This window comes from Mercenaria mercenaria, chromosome 4, assembly GCF_021730395.1.
Source record: "Mercenaria mercenaria strain notata chromosome 4, MADL_Memer_1, whole genome shotgun sequence".
NCBI classification, from domain to species: domain Eukaryota; kingdom Metazoa; phylum Mollusca; class Bivalvia; order Venerida; family Veneridae; genus Mercenaria; species Mercenaria mercenaria.
The window spans coordinates 82,231,709-82,254,376 of NC_069364.1; the positions used below are offsets into that span (position 1 = coordinate 82,231,709).

General features: G+C 34.3%; 1 protein-coding gene across 1 annotated transcript; it reads left to right on the forward strand.

Annotated features, from left to right (window-relative positions):
* Window positions 1–11,668: 11,668 nt before the first annotated feature.
* LOC123552298 (uncharacterized) lies at window positions 11,669–17,913 on the forward strand. The gene is made up of 2 exons (XM_045341847.2): window positions 11,669–11,960; window positions 13,287–17,913. Exons 1-2 carry the CDS (start codon window positions 11,925–11,927, stop codon window positions 15,033–15,035), a joined length of 1,785 nt encoding a protein of 594 aa, XP_045197782.2. The 5' UTR covers window positions 11,669–11,924; the 3' UTR covers window positions 15,036–17,913.
* Window positions 17,914–22,668: the final 4,755 nt, after the last annotated feature.

Consider the following 22,668-nt stretch of genomic DNA (forward strand, 5'->3'; position numbering starts at 1 on the left):
AAACATATTGTAATCAAACCAATTTTGACCAGCTTGTAGTGTATTTCAATAAAACAAAGTTCACCAGATACCAATGTATCTCAAAATTCTTTCGCAATACTAACATATTGCTTTCAGATACCAACATTTCGCTTACGGATACTAACGTATCACTTCCAGATACTAACATATCACTTCCAGATAATAACGTATCGCCTTCAGATACTAACGTATCGCAGTTAAAGTATTGCATAATCAGATACTAACGTATCGCAGTTAAAGTACTGCATAATCAGATACTAACGTATCACTTCAAGATAATAAAGTATCGCCTTCAGATACTAAAGTTTCGCAGATAAAGTACTGCATAATCAGATACTAACGTATCGCTTTCAGATACTAACGTATCGCAGTTAAAGTACTGCATAATCAGATACTAACGTATCGCTTTCAGATACTAACGTATCGCAGTTAAAGTACTGCATAATCAGGTACTAACGTATCGCCTTCAGATACTAACGTATCGCAGTTAAAGTACTGCATAATCAGGTACTAACGTATCGCTTTCAGATACTAACGTATCGCATTTAAAGTACTGCATAATCAGATACTAACGTATCGCTTTCAGATACTAATGTATCGCAGTTAAAGTATTGCATAATCAGATACTAACGTATCGCAGATAAAGTACTGCATAATCAGGTACTAACGTATCGCTTTCAGATACTAACGTATCGCAGTTAAAGTACTGCATAATCAGATACTAACGTATCGCTTTCAGATACTAACGTATCGCAGTTAAAGTATTGCATAATCAGATACTAACGTATCGCTTTCTGATACTAACGTATCGCTTCTGGATACTAACGTATCCCTTCCGTATACGAACTTATCGCTTCAGGATATCAACGTATCACAGTTATATAACTAGTCAACTTGATACAATTTTATCTTAAAACATTCTTACAAGATATTAACATATCCCCTTTAAAGTTTAATATAGCTTAAATATTAACAAAATAAAAATAATGTGCCACACCATGAGAAAATCAACATATTGCATGGATCCTGACCAGACTGCGCGGATGTGCAGGCTGGTTTTGATCCATGCTGGTCGCAAACGCACTATGTTGGTTTTCTCATGACGCGGCTCATATCTCAAAGTACTGCCTAACCCAAAAGACAACAAAATATCTTTATAACTGATGCTTAATTTCTTTAAATTATACGTATTCATACACATTTTTTAATATTATTGCAAAGTCAAAGTTCTTAATTTTTAAACTTAATGCCGCATCTAAACAAACATGTCATTTGAATTTCCGTATTCAGTTGTGTGACTGCCCGAACAAAATTACAATAAAGTGACTGATTTAAATTACATTCATGTATTTAAATCTTGAAATTATATATGTAAATCAAAAAGCATCTATAATTAATATGCATAAATTCAAAAACAAAATGTGTATCTTAGAACAACAATTAACATTAACAAGTACTTGACTGAACATGAAGAACAAATTTAATTTAAAGCAAATAATGCAGACATAACTGCCCAGTTCTCCTGAGAAACGCCAATACGTTAATCTGTAAACCAGTTAAATGACTGCCTGATCCCTTAAAGTTAAAAATCCATTGTCTAAATTGAATTCAGGCCCTGTCAGCCTCATTTCGTATAGCATACGTAAAAGTTTGGGTTTTCTTTACCACACTTAGCAAATTTTTCTATTTTCTTGAATAATGGCACCGCGTAAACTTCTGTAATAACGGAGCATGCCGTCATCATTGAAATGTACACCATCACAATATATGGGTTTGTTCGGGATTTTTATTCCTGCAATCTTCCAGTACTTGAAGTCCATTTGCGAACATAGCTCTCTCAACATTCTGTTCACCTGCACTATGCGACAGATTATTCACTAAAGTGAATATCAACTTCTTTTGGCGGAATCTGGCTATTATCTGTTCCCATCGTGTGATATGAGTGTTCCGAAACACTTTGCCTCCAGATATACCAAACATATATACCGATGGGGAGTTCTGCAGGGAGAACTTCTGTAATAACGGAGCATGCTGTCATCATTGAAATGTACACCATCACAATATATGGGTTTGTTCGGGATTTTTATTCCTGCAATCTTCCAGTACTTGAAGTCCATTTGCGAACATAGCTCTTTCAACATTCTGTTCACCTGAACTATGCGCACAGAATATTCACTAAAGTGAATATCAACTTCTTTGGGCGGCATCTGTTCTCATCGTGTGATGTGAGAGTCCCGGAACACTCTGCCTCCAGATATACCAAACATATATACCGATGGGGAGTTCCGCAGGGAGAACTCATTCGTTGTACCATTTATACGAAATAAATTTCTCTGAAGGCGATTTGTATGAGACGTCCCCATAATTAAGGTGCACATAATTATGTAAGCACTGGTAGATATAAACACCAGTGTGTTGGTTGTTGCAGTCCAAGTGTAGATCGTATAATTCTAAAAGTTAACGTACGATGATGAGAAATTGTTTCACGAGCCTAAAATGTTGTATTTGTGCGGAGGTTCCAATCTCAGACTTCTAAAGTTCCAACGGGAAAATGCAAAGTGCATGAAGTCCAAAGATTTATAACGCTAGTAAGCTCAGAGATATATCTAGCAATTCGTCAATATGAATTACGACAATACTGCTCGTAGTCAAAGGTTTATAAACAACACAAACCGTAGAAACAGCGGTGTAACCGTCGAAAAACTAATATTTAGCAATTGTTTCCAAACAATCAATATGGCGGTCGAATATAACTTAAAATATGCAGACCACTAAAACTCGGTCCGAGCCGTTAGACATGGTACAAAATATGCACCCCTGCACAAGTGAGTCCATTTGTAACTTACTGTATACGTTTGGTTACTGGGGTTACTTACTCTATTGCTTTGGTTACTCTTTTTGATTGTGCAGCAATATACATAGTTACTAGAGCATATACCTATGAAACATGTATTGAAAAAAATCATGTATTTTCCTCTGGTTATTGGGTTGCCCTTCTTTTCTTTGGTTACTCCTGATTACCTTTGGTTACTTCAGCATATACCTATGAAAGATATATTGAATATACTTTCAGAAAAAAAACATGTCTCTTTTTCTGGTTACTGATTACCCTTCTTTTCTTTGGTTACTCCTGGTTACTTTGGTTACTTTAGCAAATACATGTATTGAAAATAATTTGAGTGGTAAATGATGCCTCTTTTTTGGTTACTGGGTTACCCTTCTTTTCTTTGGTTACTCTCGATTACTTTTGGTTACTAAAGCATATGCCTATGAAACATGTATTGAGAAAAAAAGATGAGAAAAAACATGTCTCTTTTTCTGGTTAGAGGGTTACCCTTTTATTCTTTTGTTACTCCTGGTTGCCCGTAGTAACTACAGCAAATACCTATGAAACATGTATTGAAAATAATCTTAGAAAAAAAAAACATGTCTCTTTTTCTGGTTACTGGGTAGCCCTTCATTTCTTTGGTAACTCCTGGTTACTTTAGTTTTAGTTACTTTAGCATATACCTATGAAACATGTCTATTTTAATGGTTTCTGGGTTACCCTTCTTTTCTTTGGTTTCTCCTGGTTGCTTTTGGTTACTAGAGCATATACCTATGAAACATGTATTGAAAATAATTTGAGAAAAAAAACATGTCTCTTTTAATGGTTACTGGGTTACCCTTCTTTTCTTTGGTTTCTCCTGGTTGCTTTTGGTTACTAGAGCATATACCTATATATGAATATATTATATGAAAAATGTATTGAAAATGATTTTAGAAAAAAGCATGCCTCTTTTTCTGGTTACTGGGTTACCTTTTTTTCTTTGGTTTCTCCCGGTTATTTTTAGATAATAAAACATAGACCGATGCAACATGTATTGAAAATAATTTCAAAAGAAACATGTCTCTTTTATAGGTTACCGGGTTACCCTTTCTTTTGTTTAGTTACTCCTGGTTACTTTTTGTTACTACAGCATAGACTAATGAAACATGTATTGGGCCACAACAAATTAATTTCTTGGTCATCGGATTTTTTCCAGAAAATTTAGGAGCGAGCGAGCGAAATAAAAATAAAAATATTTGTTTTTGGATTTCACCTATTTTTGGAGCGGGCGAGGAGTGATTTGAAGAAAAAAAATTTAAAAAACCTTGTCACAAAAGTCAACAAGCACTGCAAAAAACATATCAAAATGGCTTAAAAAGACATAAAAGAACCAAAGATCTTTAAATGTTGAAGGTTTAATTACAAACTGTTCCTAAAATACATTACAAACATTTAGACATTTAAACAAACTGGAGGGACAACAGGCGGATACAAGAAAATCTGGCAATTTGACCGTATTTCTAGTGTATAGAACTAATGTGTTTGCTAAGTTTTATCCTAGGCAAGCCAGTACCCTAGCCACATAAAGGGTTTTGCCTTAGATTCTATGTCACTACATAAGAATAAGAAAGCTGTTACTCTCATGTAGTGTATAACAGAAATCATTATATATATGGAAAATTCTGCAATCACCTCACCAGTACATTAGGTATACTCGTGACCTATATATCATAGTGTGTGTCAACTTTCAATGCAATTTCACAAGATACCAGGAAATCCATCATCCACTGATGGCCAAATTCACTTGTAATTCAATGATAAATTTTGCACTTTCTGTTGTTCTTTGATTTCACATTAAACTTTGGCAGATAAGGAAAGACTTACTTTTGATGATGCAAGTCTTAACAATAAATGCATTATCATCTTCGGTTTCTTTTTGATAAATAGATCTGATGGTACCCATTAAACAAATCTGAGAAAGGTTCTATAAACAGTTATATAATATTCTTGTTTTTCAACTCTACTTGAAAAATAAAAAAGTAAGCCTTTAATGCATGTTTTCTTGGATTGTGAGTTTGTAAGCTCTGTAGGATTCCTTTGCCCTAATAAAGTTTCATGTGCGTACCCCTTCTCCGCAAGAAAATTTTGTTCATTTTACATAGCTGATAGAAGCAATGTTCCAGTCCTTAAAATAAAAGTTATTTCAACAATACATTATTTATGATGTAACACTGTATATGAAGTCCAAACTGAATTATTCCGCCTGTTCATCATTTAAGTACTTCCAAATTACTGCTGATAAATGTGTATAATTTTAAGGATTGCAGCAAAACGTTGTTTTAATCACCAGCCATTATTAAATGACACTGTTTTAAATAATGAGATATTGATGTCATCTTGAGAAAAAAATGTTCTGCGGAAACTCTTTCTGATGATCTTTCAAGGGTTTATTTACACAATCTAACTGTCATTTCGGCTGTCAGTTTTGCAAACTGGGGCAACACAGAGCCTCAAACATGTTCTTCTGGTGTTTTAATGGACAATTATGATTAAAAGTATTAAATTTTATGAATTACTGTCGCTTCACAGTGATAATAAGGCCCCTAAACAGTGAAAAACGCCCGCTCTGAAATTTTAAAATCGGTCTGCAAAAACTGAAGCGAGCGGAAGCTGATTTTCAAAAAAAATATTTGTTTTTGATTTTGGAAAAAAATGGAAATCCGTTGGCAAGTAATCAATTTGGTGTGGCCTTGAAAAAATCATTTGAAAAAAAGCATGTCCGTTTTTCTAGTTACTGGGTTACCCTTCTTTTCTTTGGTTACTCTTGGTTACTTTTTGTTACAATAGCATATACCTATGAAACATGTACTGAAAATAATTTCAGGAAAAGTTCTCTCTTTTTCTGGTTTCTGGGATACACGTTTTTCTTTGGTTACTCCTAGTTACTTTTGGTTATTAGAGCATATACGTATGAAACATATATTGAAATTAATATGAGAAAAAAAACGTGTCTCTTTTTCTTGTTACATGGTTACCCTTTTTTCTTTAGTTTCTCCTGGTTACTTTTGGTTACCTGAGCATATACCTATAAAACAGGTATTGAAAATTATTTTTGAAAAAAAAAATGTCTCATTTTCTAGTTACTGAGTTATCCTTTTTTTTCTTTGGTTACTCCTGTTTACTTTTTTACTATAGCATATACCTATGAAACAATTTCAGAAAAAGTTATCTCTTTTTCTGGTTTCTGGGTTACTTCTTTTCTTTGGTTGCTCCTGGTTACTTTTGGTTACTAGAGCATATACCTATGAAAAATGTATTGAAAATAATTTGAGAAAAATTAACATGTCTCTTTTTCTGGATACTGGACGATCTGACTAAAGTACTTGCTCTTCCAAACGAAGATCTGAGAATGACCCATTCACATTCGTCTTCTGTATATTTTGGATTTCCGACAGTGCTATTTTTATTTTCGCAAATCTATTTTTATTTGAACCAATCAGACGACTTGTATCAACAAGCATTTGGCTGAACCATCAAAATAGCGTCGAATGTCAAAGGGTGAGAAAAATGTGCAGTCAGTCCGGGGCTCGAACCAGGGACCCCTCGCTTACAGGGCGAGTGCCCTACCGACTAAGCTAACCGGCTGTCTGACACCTTTCGTGACCAAGTCCGTACCATGACATATGATCTCTCTTAAAACTCGAGGGCGTAGTCGCGATGTGGTCGTCATAAGAAAATAAGAAAACCCAGGCTAAATATAGATTTGTTGAATTTCTACTTTCACATACTATTTGTTGTATGTAAAGCTCTGATTGGCAAGCGAAAGGGTCGCCAGAACCAGGCTATCAATAGCAGGTCTTCAGATCCAATGTGCGTAGCGTTAATTGGAGATGTACTTTAGTCAGATTGGGATACTGGGTTACTCTTCTTTCCTTTAGTTACTCCTGTTTACTTCTGGCTACTTGAAACATGTATTGAAAATAATTCCAGAACAAAACATGTCTCTTTTCAGGTTATAGGGTAACCCTTTTTTTCTTTGGTTACTCCTGGTTACTTTTGGTTACCAGAGCATATACCTATGAAACATGTATTGAAAATAATTTCAGAAAAAAATATCTCTTTTACTGGTTACAGGGTTTTCCCTATTTTTCTTTTGCAGCTCCTGGTTACTTTTGGTTACTAGAGCATACCTATGGAACAGGTATTGAAAATAGTTTGAGAAAAAATAAACAAGTCTCTTTTTCTGGTACTGGTTTACCCTTCTTTTCTTTAGTTACTCCTGGTTACTACTGGTTACTACAGCATAAACCCTTAAAACATGTATTGAAAATAATTTCAGAAGAAAATATATCTCTTTATATACGATACTGATGAAATATAAAAATCGAAAATGATTGGTCAGGCATGCACTTATAAAACAATTTTCACATTTTGTTAAAATATATGTAATGCCGGTATCCAGTTTGTGAATATATAATGCATTTATACTTCTGTATGTCCAGCTCAATATAGCGCACAAACATTTAGTACATATGGTAAGATATTTCAAGTTTTCTTCCTGATGTTCTTGATATCCGTGCAAACCATGGACACTGTTTGGTTAAGGGAAGATAAGCGATTTATAACATTTTTATTCCCAACGAATGTATCCCCATTTTTTCATAGTTGTACTATAGATAGCGATAGATTGATAATGGGCGGAATGTTTTATTATTAGAAGTATCATCCGCAATTGTACAGTTTTGTAAAAGCGACACGTCTGGAGAGTTGCTTTGTATGTACACATTGTCCATATATATACTCTTCATTATTCCCATGTCTGGTGGTTTAGCATCAAGAGAAAATGTTACTAGAGATGTATGTGCGAGTGCGACGATAAGGTGGGATTTGAAGATAGACAACGCACAACCCGCAACAGGCGTTTTATTTCAGAACACATGAAAAGCATCTTTAACATAAGAAATCGAAATTATTATATGTTATCATATGATCTTGTTTTGGTTGCGGGTTCATCCCTCTACCAAAGTTACAAGTGTATTTCTGACAATCATATAACATCTTTATTTTATTCCTAATCACACCAAAAGATGTTCATGTGCTACACAAAATAGTCCCATTCATGAACAATGCGGATGAATTATCAATGATCAAGCAGTTCTAATTCAACCTGTATCAGTTCACTCTGACCATTTAGATTATATAAGATCTATCAATGAGAAGGTATTCCAGCCCACGGTTTCATCTGGCAATTTGGATAAGCTAATGTAAGGTCAGGCAGAGTTCATCTTAGATACGAGGCACATTTGTATTCTTTCACATACATGTATATAATAGACTGACATTTACCAACAGATCAGGTATACTATAGTACAATTTCTTGTCCGAAGTATTCCCCCAGCAACCACTGGCTAGAATTCCTTGAAACTTCACTCCCAATTGGAAATGCACATAATATCTTTATGTTTCTCAGATGAGTTACTGTCCTTTGATTACTCAACATGAGTAAACTATAGCGCTGTTATCGTCAGTAAATTCCACTTTTGTTCTTTTAATATGTATATTACGGGGAGTATACATCGGTTTTACTGATATTGCTCTCAAATGAAGAAAATCAGTAACTACTGACTGAGTGGCTAAAGAGAATGACCTTTTATATGACGTACTTTTCATATACGTCGTTTTATTGGACGTACAACACTAATTTTGGCATATAGCACCCCTACGTCAGCAATGTTTGCCAACTAGTAACTTATTATACTATTCTCGCGTTAAACAGGTGAAAACGTCAATAGAATGGTTCTGAGAGACAGAAAGTGAACTCGAAAGTGAACATTCGAGTTCGAAACCGACTCCACACGTCAGTTAACTCGAATGTTTGAAGAAACTAGAGAATAACTGAACAAAACCACATTATCATGGGAAGCGTGAGTATTGAATATATCGCTTCTTTAAACACGTCGAACTTCAATGAAAATAAGTAGTTTTTCTTAACTCTCCGTGCAGGATGTTGACAAAATCAACAGGAAATGCCGGTAATAGAACAACAATATACCGTGTATTTAGCGTACCCGCCGTAAATGCGACGTATACGTTGGATACGGTAGATATATTGATAATAAATAGCAAGGCTTTGATGACGTTTCAACATTTTGGCTAGGTTTACAGACATGTAAGTGCGTACGAAAACTAAACCCTGTTTGCTTGAAAAATGCTACGAACCATGAGAGTAATTTACGCTAAGGCGTTTGGACACTTCTTACATATTCTGTACAGTTGTATGTGCTAGACATCTTTCGAAATATTCTAGATGTTTGTTTGCTTTAGTTAGACTTAATTTAGAGAGTCTAAGTCGACTCGCTTCTTGTTTAAGTTGTAAACGTGTGTACGCCATCTGGAAAAAGCAAAGGCCTCATGCATACATACAGCCAATCCTAGAGCCAACTTCACACACATTACTGAACGTAGAATGCAGATGTTTCAAGTCGCTTTATAGAAATTAATCTCAGCATCGTAAATGAATGGGCAACTACATGGTTTATGTTGCATAATGATACCGGGGAGCTATTTACGGAATAGAGCTACAGGTAGTCCGTGTATAGCACCAATTTTAGCAAGGGAACTATGGTGTGAGAAGGCTACGCAGTTGATGTATGTTATCATACTGGAGCTATTAAAGGAAGAAGCGTCGATTCACACAGTACATTAGGAGTGGCTGAGTCATGTGAGTGGCATGAGAACACAGTATAGTGGCATGATCTCGGTTGAGTTGTTTCACCTTAGACTGGTGAAATCAAGAGAGGGTAAGCCAAAATTATTAAGTAAAATTCTGAGTTGATCTATTACTGCCTGGCCTGTCTCGGGTTAGACCCAACAAATTTATTCGAGACAGAGAATGGGAAACATTGGCTTTGGAAGAAAAATAACACTGGTCAAATAACGTTGAGTGTAGCTTTTATCGTCACCTTTGAAATTATTTAAGGCAAAAAAAAAATTATCGTCACCTTTTAAATAACATAAGGCGAAAAAATCTGATATTATTAAAGAAATGAATGTTTGGATGCAGTTGTTATATAAGTTTTGTTTGTTTGTTTGGGTTTAACGCCGTTTGTTAACAGTATTTCAGTTATGTAAGTAGATATGATATTCAATGTACAGTTTTAATGGGAAAATTTTATTTTATCAAAATATTTAGTGGCCCTCAATACACTATGTGCATTTCGGTATGACATATTGTGTACATAATCATTAGCATAGTATAGGTCATCAGAGATAAAATCATCCTCATTATGTTGAAAATTAGTTGTTCATATATAGCTCCAGATTTTCTGTAGCTGGACTTTCCTAGCATTCTCCATGCATTGTCTAGTGCATATGTGCTTATCATAATAGCTTCAGCATCATAGCATTGTCTATATTTATTTCTATGCGCTTTTGCTAGAAACTTCCATTTCATGCTTCATTTCATGATACAATATGCCTTGATATTTTATTAATTTTCTGTAGTAATATTATTATAACAAGTTAAAGCATAGCAATAGTTCCTTCTAGGGCACATCTATGATAAATATAATGATCATCTTGTAAAATTTTGGTTGCCATGTCTGTTTTAAATAGTTGTCATCAGTGTGCGGTACCCCAGGATCGGACACAAGGACAAGACCATTCTACCTTATTGACATTCCGTATCCCTACGTTTAAGCGTCCCCGGGGGCGTTTCATTTTGGACCAGTGGTGCGTTTATTTCTGTACCAAATACAAAAAAACCAGAATTTTGAAAAAGAACTATGTTGTTTTCTACTACCGAAAAATGTCAAGTCCGCTATTTCCAAAGTATTTACGCTAACATACATGTAAGTTGTGAAATCCTACAACAAACTTTCAGTTGAGTAAATACGGCAATTAAGAAACACTGGCTCAGTCCACATGTAGAGTACCATTCGATGCGTGAATTTGTTGCGCACAATTAGAGGGTCGCAATGGGGTTTGTTTTCAATATTCACCATGCATTCGAAGGTAACGATGTATGTTAACCTTTATGACAAATAAGATGTTTGGCATGTTTAAAAAAGCCACTTTTCCATCCTCGAGTTTAGTAATATGTAATCCGTGGAGCGCGTTCAGTCAGAGAGTCGCCTCAATTCGGAAAGAATAATTTTAACGTCAGAGGTTATTTCTAAGGTCACAAAGTTTGATTGGCCAGCTTGTAATTACAACAGCTTTCGAGATCAGTTGCTCAGTCAAGTGTGACTTGACTTACCAATTCAAAGTGTCCCTTCTCAAGAGAAGGAACAATGAAGTCACGGCCTTATCCCATTCAATCAGCATTGTTATTTATATATTGTCAATAGTCAGGAGCGACAGGCCATTCTTACTGGCATTTGGTTTAAATATAGCACACTTCTCATCAATATGCCATAACCTTTAGCCTGCTGGCGGCAAGTGATTCTGCCTTAGCGACCAGTGCAGACCTAGATCAGCCTGCACATCCGTGCAGGTTGATCATGGTCTGAACTGAGTAAATTTGCAGTGAAAACCTCTTCAAATAATAAATGGTAATGCCCAAATTGTATGATGGACCAGTCCATTTTAGAAATTTAGCAGGCTAAAGGTTAAGAGCGAGTATATTCGTGTCAGTTACAATGTGACGTGCGATTCAATATATTCGCGGTGTTTTCTAACGTTCGATTCGAAACTGAGTAACGACGCAAGAATAAATATTCTGCCCTGACACAACATTCCCAAAATAAAAAAACACGTGAATTGTCTTGTTAATACACAATTTTTCGCTCAAATAATGCATTAGTCGATCCAGCGAAAAAACAGTTTTTATGCAACAATACAAATTGAATAATATTGTAAATGACTTTGTCTGTTCATAAAAGTAGACAGTGCTAATTAAGCTTGGCTGTAAGGTGACACTTGTTACTGTTCATATTAATTATCATGTTTTATGATAGTATACAAAGTTATAATTGGCATTCGTTCATTCGTTATCATGCATGAGATATGTAATGTTGCATGGATCTAAACATAGACCGTTTTTATGTTTTACTTGTGATAGTATTTCAATTTTCTTCCTGATTCAGGATATAATATGGCTACTTCAGGATTTAATATGGCTAACATGAAAGTATGTCTTGATTTTTACTCTTAAACAGTCTTTAAAACACTACGTACTACCTCTGGTTTTCCAGATAACTTGTATTTATTTTCTGAAAACAGACATGACAAATATACGTGATAAAATAAACCCTTTATAACGCTGTGATACCTTTTCAGTTAGTTTTAAAATTTGTAGTCTACAAAGGCTATTCAAATACAAATAAATTTGTTCTTCTAATATATAGACGACAGAATTCGAAACTATAACTATTTGGGCCGCCCATTGTGTACAAATGTATATGACTATTGATTTTGTCATTTAACCTTAGCTGATAAAGGTATAATTCAACTAAATCAGCTGAGATTAGATATAACATGAAAATGTTTCGGATATAAATTAGTTTAGTATATTTCCTACTCATATAAGATACTATATTGTCTTTCTTTATATACGGCACGTAAGTGTTGCAAACTTAATGAGTGAGTGGTCGGATTAGCGTTGTTTTCAACAGTAATGGTGTCTGCTTGTAACAGTGACATAGAAGTGCCTCACTGGAATGTCACGCCGTAGATGCATGGCATGATACCCCGTCCAGTCAAAATATACTGGCTTCTAGAATTATCCTCTTATTGCTAATATCCAAGAGAGGAGGCTGCTAGTACCATTTTTACGTCTTTGGTATGACGCGGGCAGGGAGCGAACCCATGACCAACCGCACTCGAAGCAGGTGCTCTACCACTAGGATACAGACGTAGTGCTAGTTAAAAACTTAAGCAACACTTAAAAATGTGTGAGTATAAATGACTTCTTATATTGTCTAGTCCTTTAGGATCAATGTATCTATTTAATGGTTATGTATTACAGAATTCACCTAATAAACCGGTGTTACGCAGCGTAACCTCAGTTCCATTACCACTTACGAACAGACACAGTCAAATCGATTCTGCGATTATTCCACATTGTTGAATTAATCTTCCTATTGATTTTATAAATAATTCCCCTCATTAAGTTATTTCAAAGAAAACTCGTGACTATTTTTGAGAATATGTGATTTATGTTCAAGGTAGACTTTGGCTATGAAAACGTTTACAAGTTCTTATTTTATGTGTAAATTGTAATGCAATGGAAATAAAAGGTTGAAATAAATAATGCAAAATCAAATCAGTAAATGTGAGATACACATTACTATGGTTTCAATTATTAATAAAAAGAAAAACACGAGTGCTGATTTTTGTAACTTTTGAGCCACAGAGTGACTTTACATAACTCTGCTGACATACTGATGTTTCTTTTAATATTGTAGAGCATCAACATTTCTAACACGTATGTTAACTTCTGCATTGTTTATTTTAGCTTTTTGAAAATCGGAAAAAACGACAGAAACGGTTGAATGGAAATAAAACAAAAACACAAGGTTCCAGGGAGCGGTATAAAGTTGTCTATAAAAAAGAAATTCAAGAGGAAAATGTAGAAATAGTGCAGATTGTAAAAAGAGAAGAAGAAGGAATAAATGACAGAGAAGGGATTTGTTCCACTTCGATATGTGCAGTATCAACAACAGAAGAAAGTTTTGTTGCCAATATTAAATTACAATTACAGATAATTTCAGGTCAGTCTATTCGGTCTATATGGGCCGAGGATGCTGTAATTTTACATAAAACCAAGAAGTCAGCGGAAAGAACTGTGGCAACTAATAGTTCTACCTCAACTGTGTCATTTCGTAGTCAGCTGGAAAAAGAATGTTCATTACTACCTATGACCCTTTTAACGTTTATGTCGGTTTTACATTATGTGCAATATTGCAAACCGTCTTATACAACCGCTCCGACAAAACGTTCCACACACATGACAAGTACAGATAATGGTTCTTCACTAACACATTTTCATGAAGCTCTTGCTGTAAATGGAAGAAGGACTGCTGAATCTACGAGAGAAGAAATACACTTTACTTCATACTCAAGTATCAAATCAGACGTATGTGTAGTAAAACCTCAAATGCAAATTACTGGCTTTCATGAACAACCTCAAATTACAGTTACAGTGCCAACCTCACAAACACTTTCTTTTCAGGATACTGCTATTGAAGTAAAGCTTCCTACTCGAGATGTTTGCGAACCCACACGATTTACTACAAAATCTGGGACAACTTTTAAAGATGATGGGGGAAAACTAAAACGATTAAGAGCATTTGATAGGAAAAAGTTCGTAAGACTAGACAATAGTGTTGTCGAACCACCCAGTCCAAGGAGAAAGAGAGGATATCAGAAGCACATTAGAGAATATCAGAAGCATATTAAAGAAAAACGTTCAGAGGTACATGTCCATAAAAAAGCTGCAAGAGAGAAAACACTAAAATCAGTATCACAGAAAATGTTTGAGCTTCAGTATATTGAAAACGTTGATGATTATATCGAATGTAAACGTGCTAAATATCGTTTGAAAGAAAAAGAATTGGACACATTTTTAACAAAAATAAACGGCGTTGACAAACTGGCTTATTCTCAAGGTGAAGTACCTGGAAAAAGTATGAGAATTACACAAAAGACCGAATATATTACAAAACTATTTAAGGAAATCGGTCTTCGTAGAGATAATTTAAACGAAGATCCAAAACTGAATGTAAGCCTTATGCATAATTTCATTTTTGATACGGATTTTTCGGAATCTGGTGATGTAGAAAACTGTGCTCTAGACTTTGAAAACCTGGTTGACTTTTTATCGAACGATTCCGTAATGTCATATTTCTTCCGTAGATATATGGAAGATATAGATTCAACAGGTGCATATTCTATCAATAGTTTGCGCGAGGCCAGATATTTCCTCGGTCTTAAACAAATAAACAGTGATAAGGTTTGCATGTATTTTTTACAATTACAAGGAAAACTTGAGGATAAACAGAACAATGAGCAACAATTAAAACCACGGATTCGGTTGATTACTGTGCCTGCAGAAGTGTTTGAAAATGCAATGAGACAGTGTCAAATATATGAATATGAGCTGACATTTTCGAATTATTTTCCTCGAAATTGTAGAATGTTTATCGCCATTCCAGTGTATAAAGGTGGTTTTATCAATCGCCGTGACAATAAAGATCGCAGATGAAATACGTGAAGAGATGTGTTAGAAATGGAAGATTATGGCCAAAAATCTTTCCCGTCCGCAAAAAAAGATTAAAAATTCTCTTTTTAAGTGTATAGATCTATAGATCTATAGATGTAATGATAATTATTTTTATATAAACAGTATGTAGTCCATTGTAAATGGAAAACGTATTCACTGGTGCAATATCCAAACATTTTCGGGAAAACTAAGGAAAGTTTTGTTATTTTGCACCACAACACCCGCTCTCTCCTCCAGTTTCGAAAACTGTTACAACCCCTTCTATATATATCGAGTTGAACCATTACGAACGTGTGATACAATTCGGTTGTGTATATAAAGCCGCATCGAAACTAATCTTATTGGGCTCGTGGACTTGCTGTCGTTTGTACTGCTAGGCGCTTTGCCGTAATTGGTCTGGTATATTGTGGTGGTGATTTAATTCGTATAGTTCTCTCTGTTAATAATTTATAATGCGAGGATCTCACGTATGGGAAAGTCAACTGTTCTGATTTGTCATAACAAAGAAATAACCTGTAGCGTGGAAGATGCACAGTCCTTTCTCCATCCAGAAAATGAAATTTCAGTAGAATGTGGCACAGATAACCTGAACCAACATGCTCAACTCCAAATCTTAAACTTCTTAGCTCTCCAGATCTACCTAATACTTTTTCAAAATGTGACTGTAGCTCACAGACAGAGTACAGTGTACCACACTCTAGTCAGCATATTAAAGAATTGACACATCAAAATGTACAAATCAGGAAGGAAAGTGACAACCTCAAGCAAATAAATGATGAACAAAAGAAGAAATTGACTCAAGTTGTAGATATTGCAGAGTCCTTGAAAAAACACTGACAGACACACAATCTAAAGTGACTAGACAAAGCAATGAAATATCATCTATCTCCAAAAAAGTTAAAGAGCTGGAATCAAAACTTACAGTTGCAAATGCTACCAATTTAGTCCAAGAAGAAGATATTGAAAAACTGAAACAGCAGAATCACAATGAAAAGCAGAAAAACCTGAACAATTCTCTGTTACGAAATACAGAAACGGAGCGTATCTCAAATATAGAGTCATCATTATCATCCGTCCATGATGAAGTTAACACAGTAAAATCTGAAGCCCTGAGAATATCGCAATAAATTGAAACATCTGCCACTATGATAGACTTCCAAATGCTTCGCCAAGATCTTCAAAAGGAAAGGGATGCAATTAGCAATTGCAGGAAGAAATGCTAAAACTGAAATCTGCTCCCTCATCAGCTTCAGGGTCCACTGATACAGGTACTTGCACTTCAGCTTCAAATTCACAAGTGAAAGATTTGACAAAATGTTGTGAAAAGCCTCAAACAAGCGGATACAGTGATACAACAGAGTCGAACTACAGCAATGAACAAAAATCAAAGGATGACAAGCAAACTTACACAGTACTTATTTTAGGTGATTCAGTAACAAAAATCCTTAAAAGCTCCAAATTATCTGGAAAGGACCTACAAGTGTCAATAAAATCCCATCCTGGGGCTCAAATCAGGGAAATACAGAGGAATGTTGACCAATCAAGAGAAATTCAACAAAACATGTAGAACTGTGATGTATTCTTAATTCCCGCTGGGATTAACAATATCTCAGATGCACAGGAACCACCAGAAATAGTTAAAGAACTTAGTGAACTAACCAAAAGCTTACTAGAAAAGAATCCAAAAGCCAAATCATGATTTCATCAATACTACTGAAGAAAAAAAATCGCCTTTCATTCAATATGATAAAAACAACAAATTCCTTGCACAAATCATTTTGTGACAACAATGGACATGACTTCATTGATAATACCCAAATCTTCCTGCAAAACAACAACATTGATCAAAGCCTCTACTATGGTGAAGTACATTTATCAAGCAAAGGTGGGGCCATTTTTGGTAAAAACTTGAAATCTAATTTGTACAAAATGCTACAGATAAAATCAATAAAATTTTCGGCAGGCTCAAAACTTGAAACAGCCTCACATTCAATCAAAGAGCAGAGCGTGGAGACATCCACACCATCCAGTGACGAGACCAGTTCTCCTTCCACCATGGGCATTTCATCAATGGGGACCAGCTTACAGACAATATCGGTAGAAAATGAGTATCAGCAGAATTAGTCTCAAATTGACAACAATCAGATGGATCTTAATTTATCTATACAAACCAGCCAAAATACCAATGAAAGACAAGAACAAACTGTACTAGACTACTCTGATAGATTCCACACAAAATCAGGACTTAAAGCTATGCACTTGAACATACATTATTTTTACCCCAAATTCAGTGAAATTCAACTTTTAATCAGTCAGCATGGTGATATTGATATCTTTTGTTTCTGTGAAACGTTTTTAAACGAATCTTTTCATGATAATGAATTTCATCTCAATGGTTATAACATATTTCGTAAGGATAGGAAATCAAATGGTGGTGGAGTATTAGTATACGTGAAAAATAAATACATGTACTACTGTTTACGCCGTGAAGATTTGGAAAGTGAAAATGTTGAATCTATCTGGCTGGAAATCAAACATGATAAGCAAAAGTCTTTCATACTTGGATATATATACAGACCACCATCATCACCAGCAATGTGGAATGATGATGTTGATAAAACCTTGAATTATGTTTATACCGAAAACAAAGAGTTATTGCTTTTAGGTGATTTTAACTATAATTATGAGAACAATATTACTTCAAACAATGCTTGGAATGATAGTCTAATATCATATAATCTTCAGCAACTTGTGGATAAACCCACCAGAGTAACTTCCAAATCCTCAACAATAATTGACCATCTTTATTCTAACATGCCATGTAATATAGTTGAAGTAAATGTTCCAACTATAACTCTCAGTGATCATTACCTTTTGTGTTTTACATGTAAATTAAAGCATAACCCTCAGAATGGTTCAGAACACAAAGTTATCAAATACAGATCCCTTAAACATTTCAATGAAGCTGAATTCAGAAACAGTCTCCAAAATCAACCTTGGTCTGTCCTAGAGGTTTTTGATGACCCTAACGATTACTTCATTAAAATATTCAAAATGTGTTAAATGAGCATGCTCCTTAAAAACAAAAACGAGTAAAAAATCATGATCAGCTTGACTGGTTCAACGCTAATATCGCTGAAACTATATAACTAGAAATTATGCTAAACTATCTGGTGACATGGTTCAGTATAAATACCTGCGAGAAAAAGTAAAAATCTTAACTTCACAAGCTAAAAAGTCGTTTTATGCAACTGCCATCAGCAGCATTAAAAACAATCCATAAATACTGTGGAAAAACATCAAAGATTTGTCTCGCAAAAGTGTCAACTATCAAACAAGTTAAGTTCATGATAAACATGGCTTACCAATCACTAACCCACAAATAGCAGCAGAATCATTTAACAATTATTTCTCAGATGTTTTCAAATCTGCGCCAAATATACATGGAGACTTTAATGAACAGAACTTTGAATGTGTAATACCAGAAATAACAGAAGTTTTCATAAAAAATGAACTTAAATCACTTAAAATCTACTGGTCTTGATGGTTTGGGACATAAATTTTTGAAAGTAAGTGCTGAAATAGTTGTAAAAAATCAAAGATTTGTCTGGCAAAAGTGTCAACCATCAAACAAGTTTAGTTCATGATAAATATGGCTTACCAATCACTAACCCACAAATAGCAGCAGAATCATTTAACAATTATTTCTCAAATGTTTTCAAATCTGCGCCAAATATACATGGAGACTTTAATGAACAGAACTTTGAATGTGTAATATCAGAAATAACAGAAGTTTTCATAAAAAATGAACTTAAATCACTTAAAATCTACTGGTCTTGATGGTTTGGGACATAAATTTTTGAAAGTAAGTGCTGAAATAGTTGCAAAACCATTGCAGACAATCATTAATCTTAGTATTAACAAGGGTACATTTCCTTCAATTTTCAAAATTGCTAAAGTAACACCTTTATTTAAAAAAGGCTCAAAATCAGAAATAAGTAACTATAGACCAATTTCTATACTGCCAGTTCTCTCAAAAATCTTTGAAAGACATGTCTCAAATCACTTGAAGTTATATCTTGATGAAAATAATCTTTTAAGTGAACATCAGTCAGGATTTCGTAAATTTCACTCATGTGAAACAGCACTGACAAACATAATAGACCATTGGATTGAGGCTGTAAATGACAACAACATAGTAGGTACAATTTTTTTAGACCTGACAAAGGTATTTGACCTTATTAATCATGAACTTCTGCTTAAGAAACTAGAATGCTATAAATTTTGTTCTAAATCCCTTAAATGGGTTTCCTCTTATCTCACTAGCCGGTACCAGAAAGTTAATATGTCAGGTCATTTATCAGAAGCACAAGAAATATGTGCAGGTGTGCCACAAGGCTCAGTTCTAGGGCATCTACTTTTCATAATTTATATCTTCTTCTCCATATCAATGATAATGCACAAATTTATATGTTTGTTGATGATACAACAATATCAGTTTTTGGCAAAACAATCAATGAAATCAAGAATTCACTTCAGACTCAAATTAATATTACTGAAATATGGTGCAAACAAAATGCAATGATTCCAAATGTTCAGAAAACTAAAGTAATGTATCTCTCTTCATCTAAATCACATCATGTACAAAACTATTTAAATCAGACTAATGAATCAACGATTTTCTAAAGCAATCAGGCTTTGAGTCACTCAACTGAAGAAAAATTATTAGGCATCCATGTAGACGAGAACTTGAACTGGAAAAAACATGTTGACCAAACACTTAAGAAATGCAACTCCCTTTTATATCTTTTAATGTGTATCAAAAACTGTCTAAATCTGCTCTCAAGAAAGCTATTTTACAATGCTTACATTCTTCCACAGTTTGATTACTGTTGTACAGTATGGGGCTCCTGCAGCTCAGAACTTGAGAACAGAATGATAAAAATTCAAAAAAAGGCTGCACGTATTATTCTTGATAAATCATTTGATGCTCCGTCTGAAGAATTGTTCACTCAATTAAACTGGATGACTTTCCCTAACAGAGTGGAATATAAAAAAACAATTTTGGTATACAAATCTATTAATAACTTAAGCCCACAATATATGACAGATAAATTTAGAAGAACTACCAATACAGCTCTTAGATCAACACCAAACCAACTACTGTATTTACCTTAGCCCAAACTTGAATTCTTTAGGAAGTCCCTGGCATATGCTGGACTTTAATGAACAGAACTTTGAATGTGTAATACCAGAAATATCAGAAGTTTTCATAAAAAATGAACTTAAATCACTTAAAATCTACTGGTCTTGATGGTTTGGGACATAAATTTTTGAAAGTAAGTGCTGAAATAGTTGCAAAACTTAAAAGATTTGTCTGGCAAAAGTGTCAACCATCAAACAAGTTTAGTTCATGATAAATATGGCTTACCAATCACTAACCCACAAATAGCAGCAGAATCATTTAACAATTATTTCTCAAATGTTTTCAAATCTGCGCCAAATATACATGGAGACTTTAATGAACAGAACTTTGAATGTGTAATACCAGAAATAACAGAAGTTTTCATAAAAAATGAACTTAAATCACTTAAAATCTACTGGTCTTGATGGTTTGGGACATAAATTTTTGAAAGTAAGTGCTGAAATAGTTGCAAAATCATTGCAGACAATCATTAATCTTAGTATTAACAAGGGTACATTTCCTTCAATTTTCAAAATTGCTAAAGTAACACCTTTATTTAAAAAAGGCTCAAAATCAGAAATAAGTAACTATAGACCAATTTCTATACTGCCAGTTCTCTCAAAAATCTTTGAAAGACATGTCTCAAATCACTTGAAGTTATATCTTGATGAAAATAATCTTTTAAGTGAACATCAGTCAGGATTTCGTAAATTTCACTCATGTGAAACAGCACTGACAAACATAATAGACCATTGGATTGAGGCTATAAATGACAACAACATAGTAGGTACAATTTTTTTAGACCTGACAAAGGTATTTGACCTTATTAATCATGAACTTCTGCTTAAGAAACTAGAATGCTATAAATTTTGTTCTAAATCCCTTAAATGGGTTTCCTCTTATCTCACTAGCCGGTACCAGAAAGTTAATATGTCAGGTCATTTATCAGAAGCACAAGAAATATGTGCAGGTGTGCCACAAGGCTCAGTTCTAGGGCATTTACTTTTCATAATTTATATAAATGATCTTCTCCATATCAATGATAATGCACAAATTTATATGTTTGCTGATGATACAACAATATCAGTTTTTGGCAAAACAATCAATGAAATCAAGAATTCACTTCAGACTCAAATTAATATTACTGAAATATGGTGCAAACAAAATGCAATGATTCCAAATGTTCAGAAAACTAAAGTAATGTATCTCTCTTCATCTAAATCACATCATGTACAAAACTATTTAAATCAGACTAATGAATCAACGATTTTCTAAAGCAATCAGGCTTTGAGTCACTCAACTGAAGAAAAATTATTAGGCATCCATGTAGACGAGAACTTGAACTGGAAAAAAACATGTTGACCAAACACTTAAGAAATGCAACTCCCTTTTATATCTTTTAATGCGTATCAAATACTGTCTAAATCTGCTCTCAAGAAAGCTATTTTACAATGCTTATATTCTTCCACAGTTTGATTACTGTTGTACAGTATGGGGCTCCTGCAGCTCAGAACTTGAGAACAGAATGATAAAATTTCAAAAAAAGGCTGCACGTATTATTCTTGATAAATCATTTGATGCTCCGTCTGAAGGATTGTTCACTCAATTAAACTGGATGACTTTCCCTAACAGAGTGGAATATAAAAAAAAACAATTTTGGTATACAAATCTATTAATAACTTAAGCCCACAATATATGACAGATAAATTTAGAAGAACTACCAATACAGCTCTTAGATCAACACCAAACCAACTACTGTATTTACCTTAGCCCAAACTTGAATTCTTTAGGAAGTCCCTGGCATATGCTGGACCAAAGATTTGGAACAATATTCCAATTCAGGTACGAACAGCAGAAAACTTAACTTCTTTTAAGAAGATGTATTTAAGCTGGTAGTTCTCTAGTGGAATTGAATGATATTGCTTTACTGTAGAGTTGTCTTTGAAATAGTTCTATTCTATGTCATATCTGTCTTACTATCTTTCAATATTGTTCTTTGTTACTGCATTTGTCATTGTATATACATCCTTTGTAAATATTGTAACATACCAAGCATCTGGAGGCCCACATGGAAGATTGGATAATCCAAATGTGTAAGCCTCATAAAATAAAGTCGTTATTATTATTATTATTTAATTATATCCCTTAATGCAATCTGTCTCTATATATTTAATGTATGCTCGAGATCCAGTTAACTTTCAGAGAGAGAAAATATAGCTTCTCTGGTCCCAATCAGTTAAAAAGACTAAACTGTCACTACTGATTTGTGAGACATGAAAACAGATATTTTAGTATATATGCAAATTTTGAAACAGTGCGAATGTGTAGTACAATTCGGGTGTATATATAAAGCAGCTTCGAAACTAATCGTGCACGTCGCGGAGAAGGTACAGGGCATGAATGGATGCAGACCATTAATGAGTTACAACC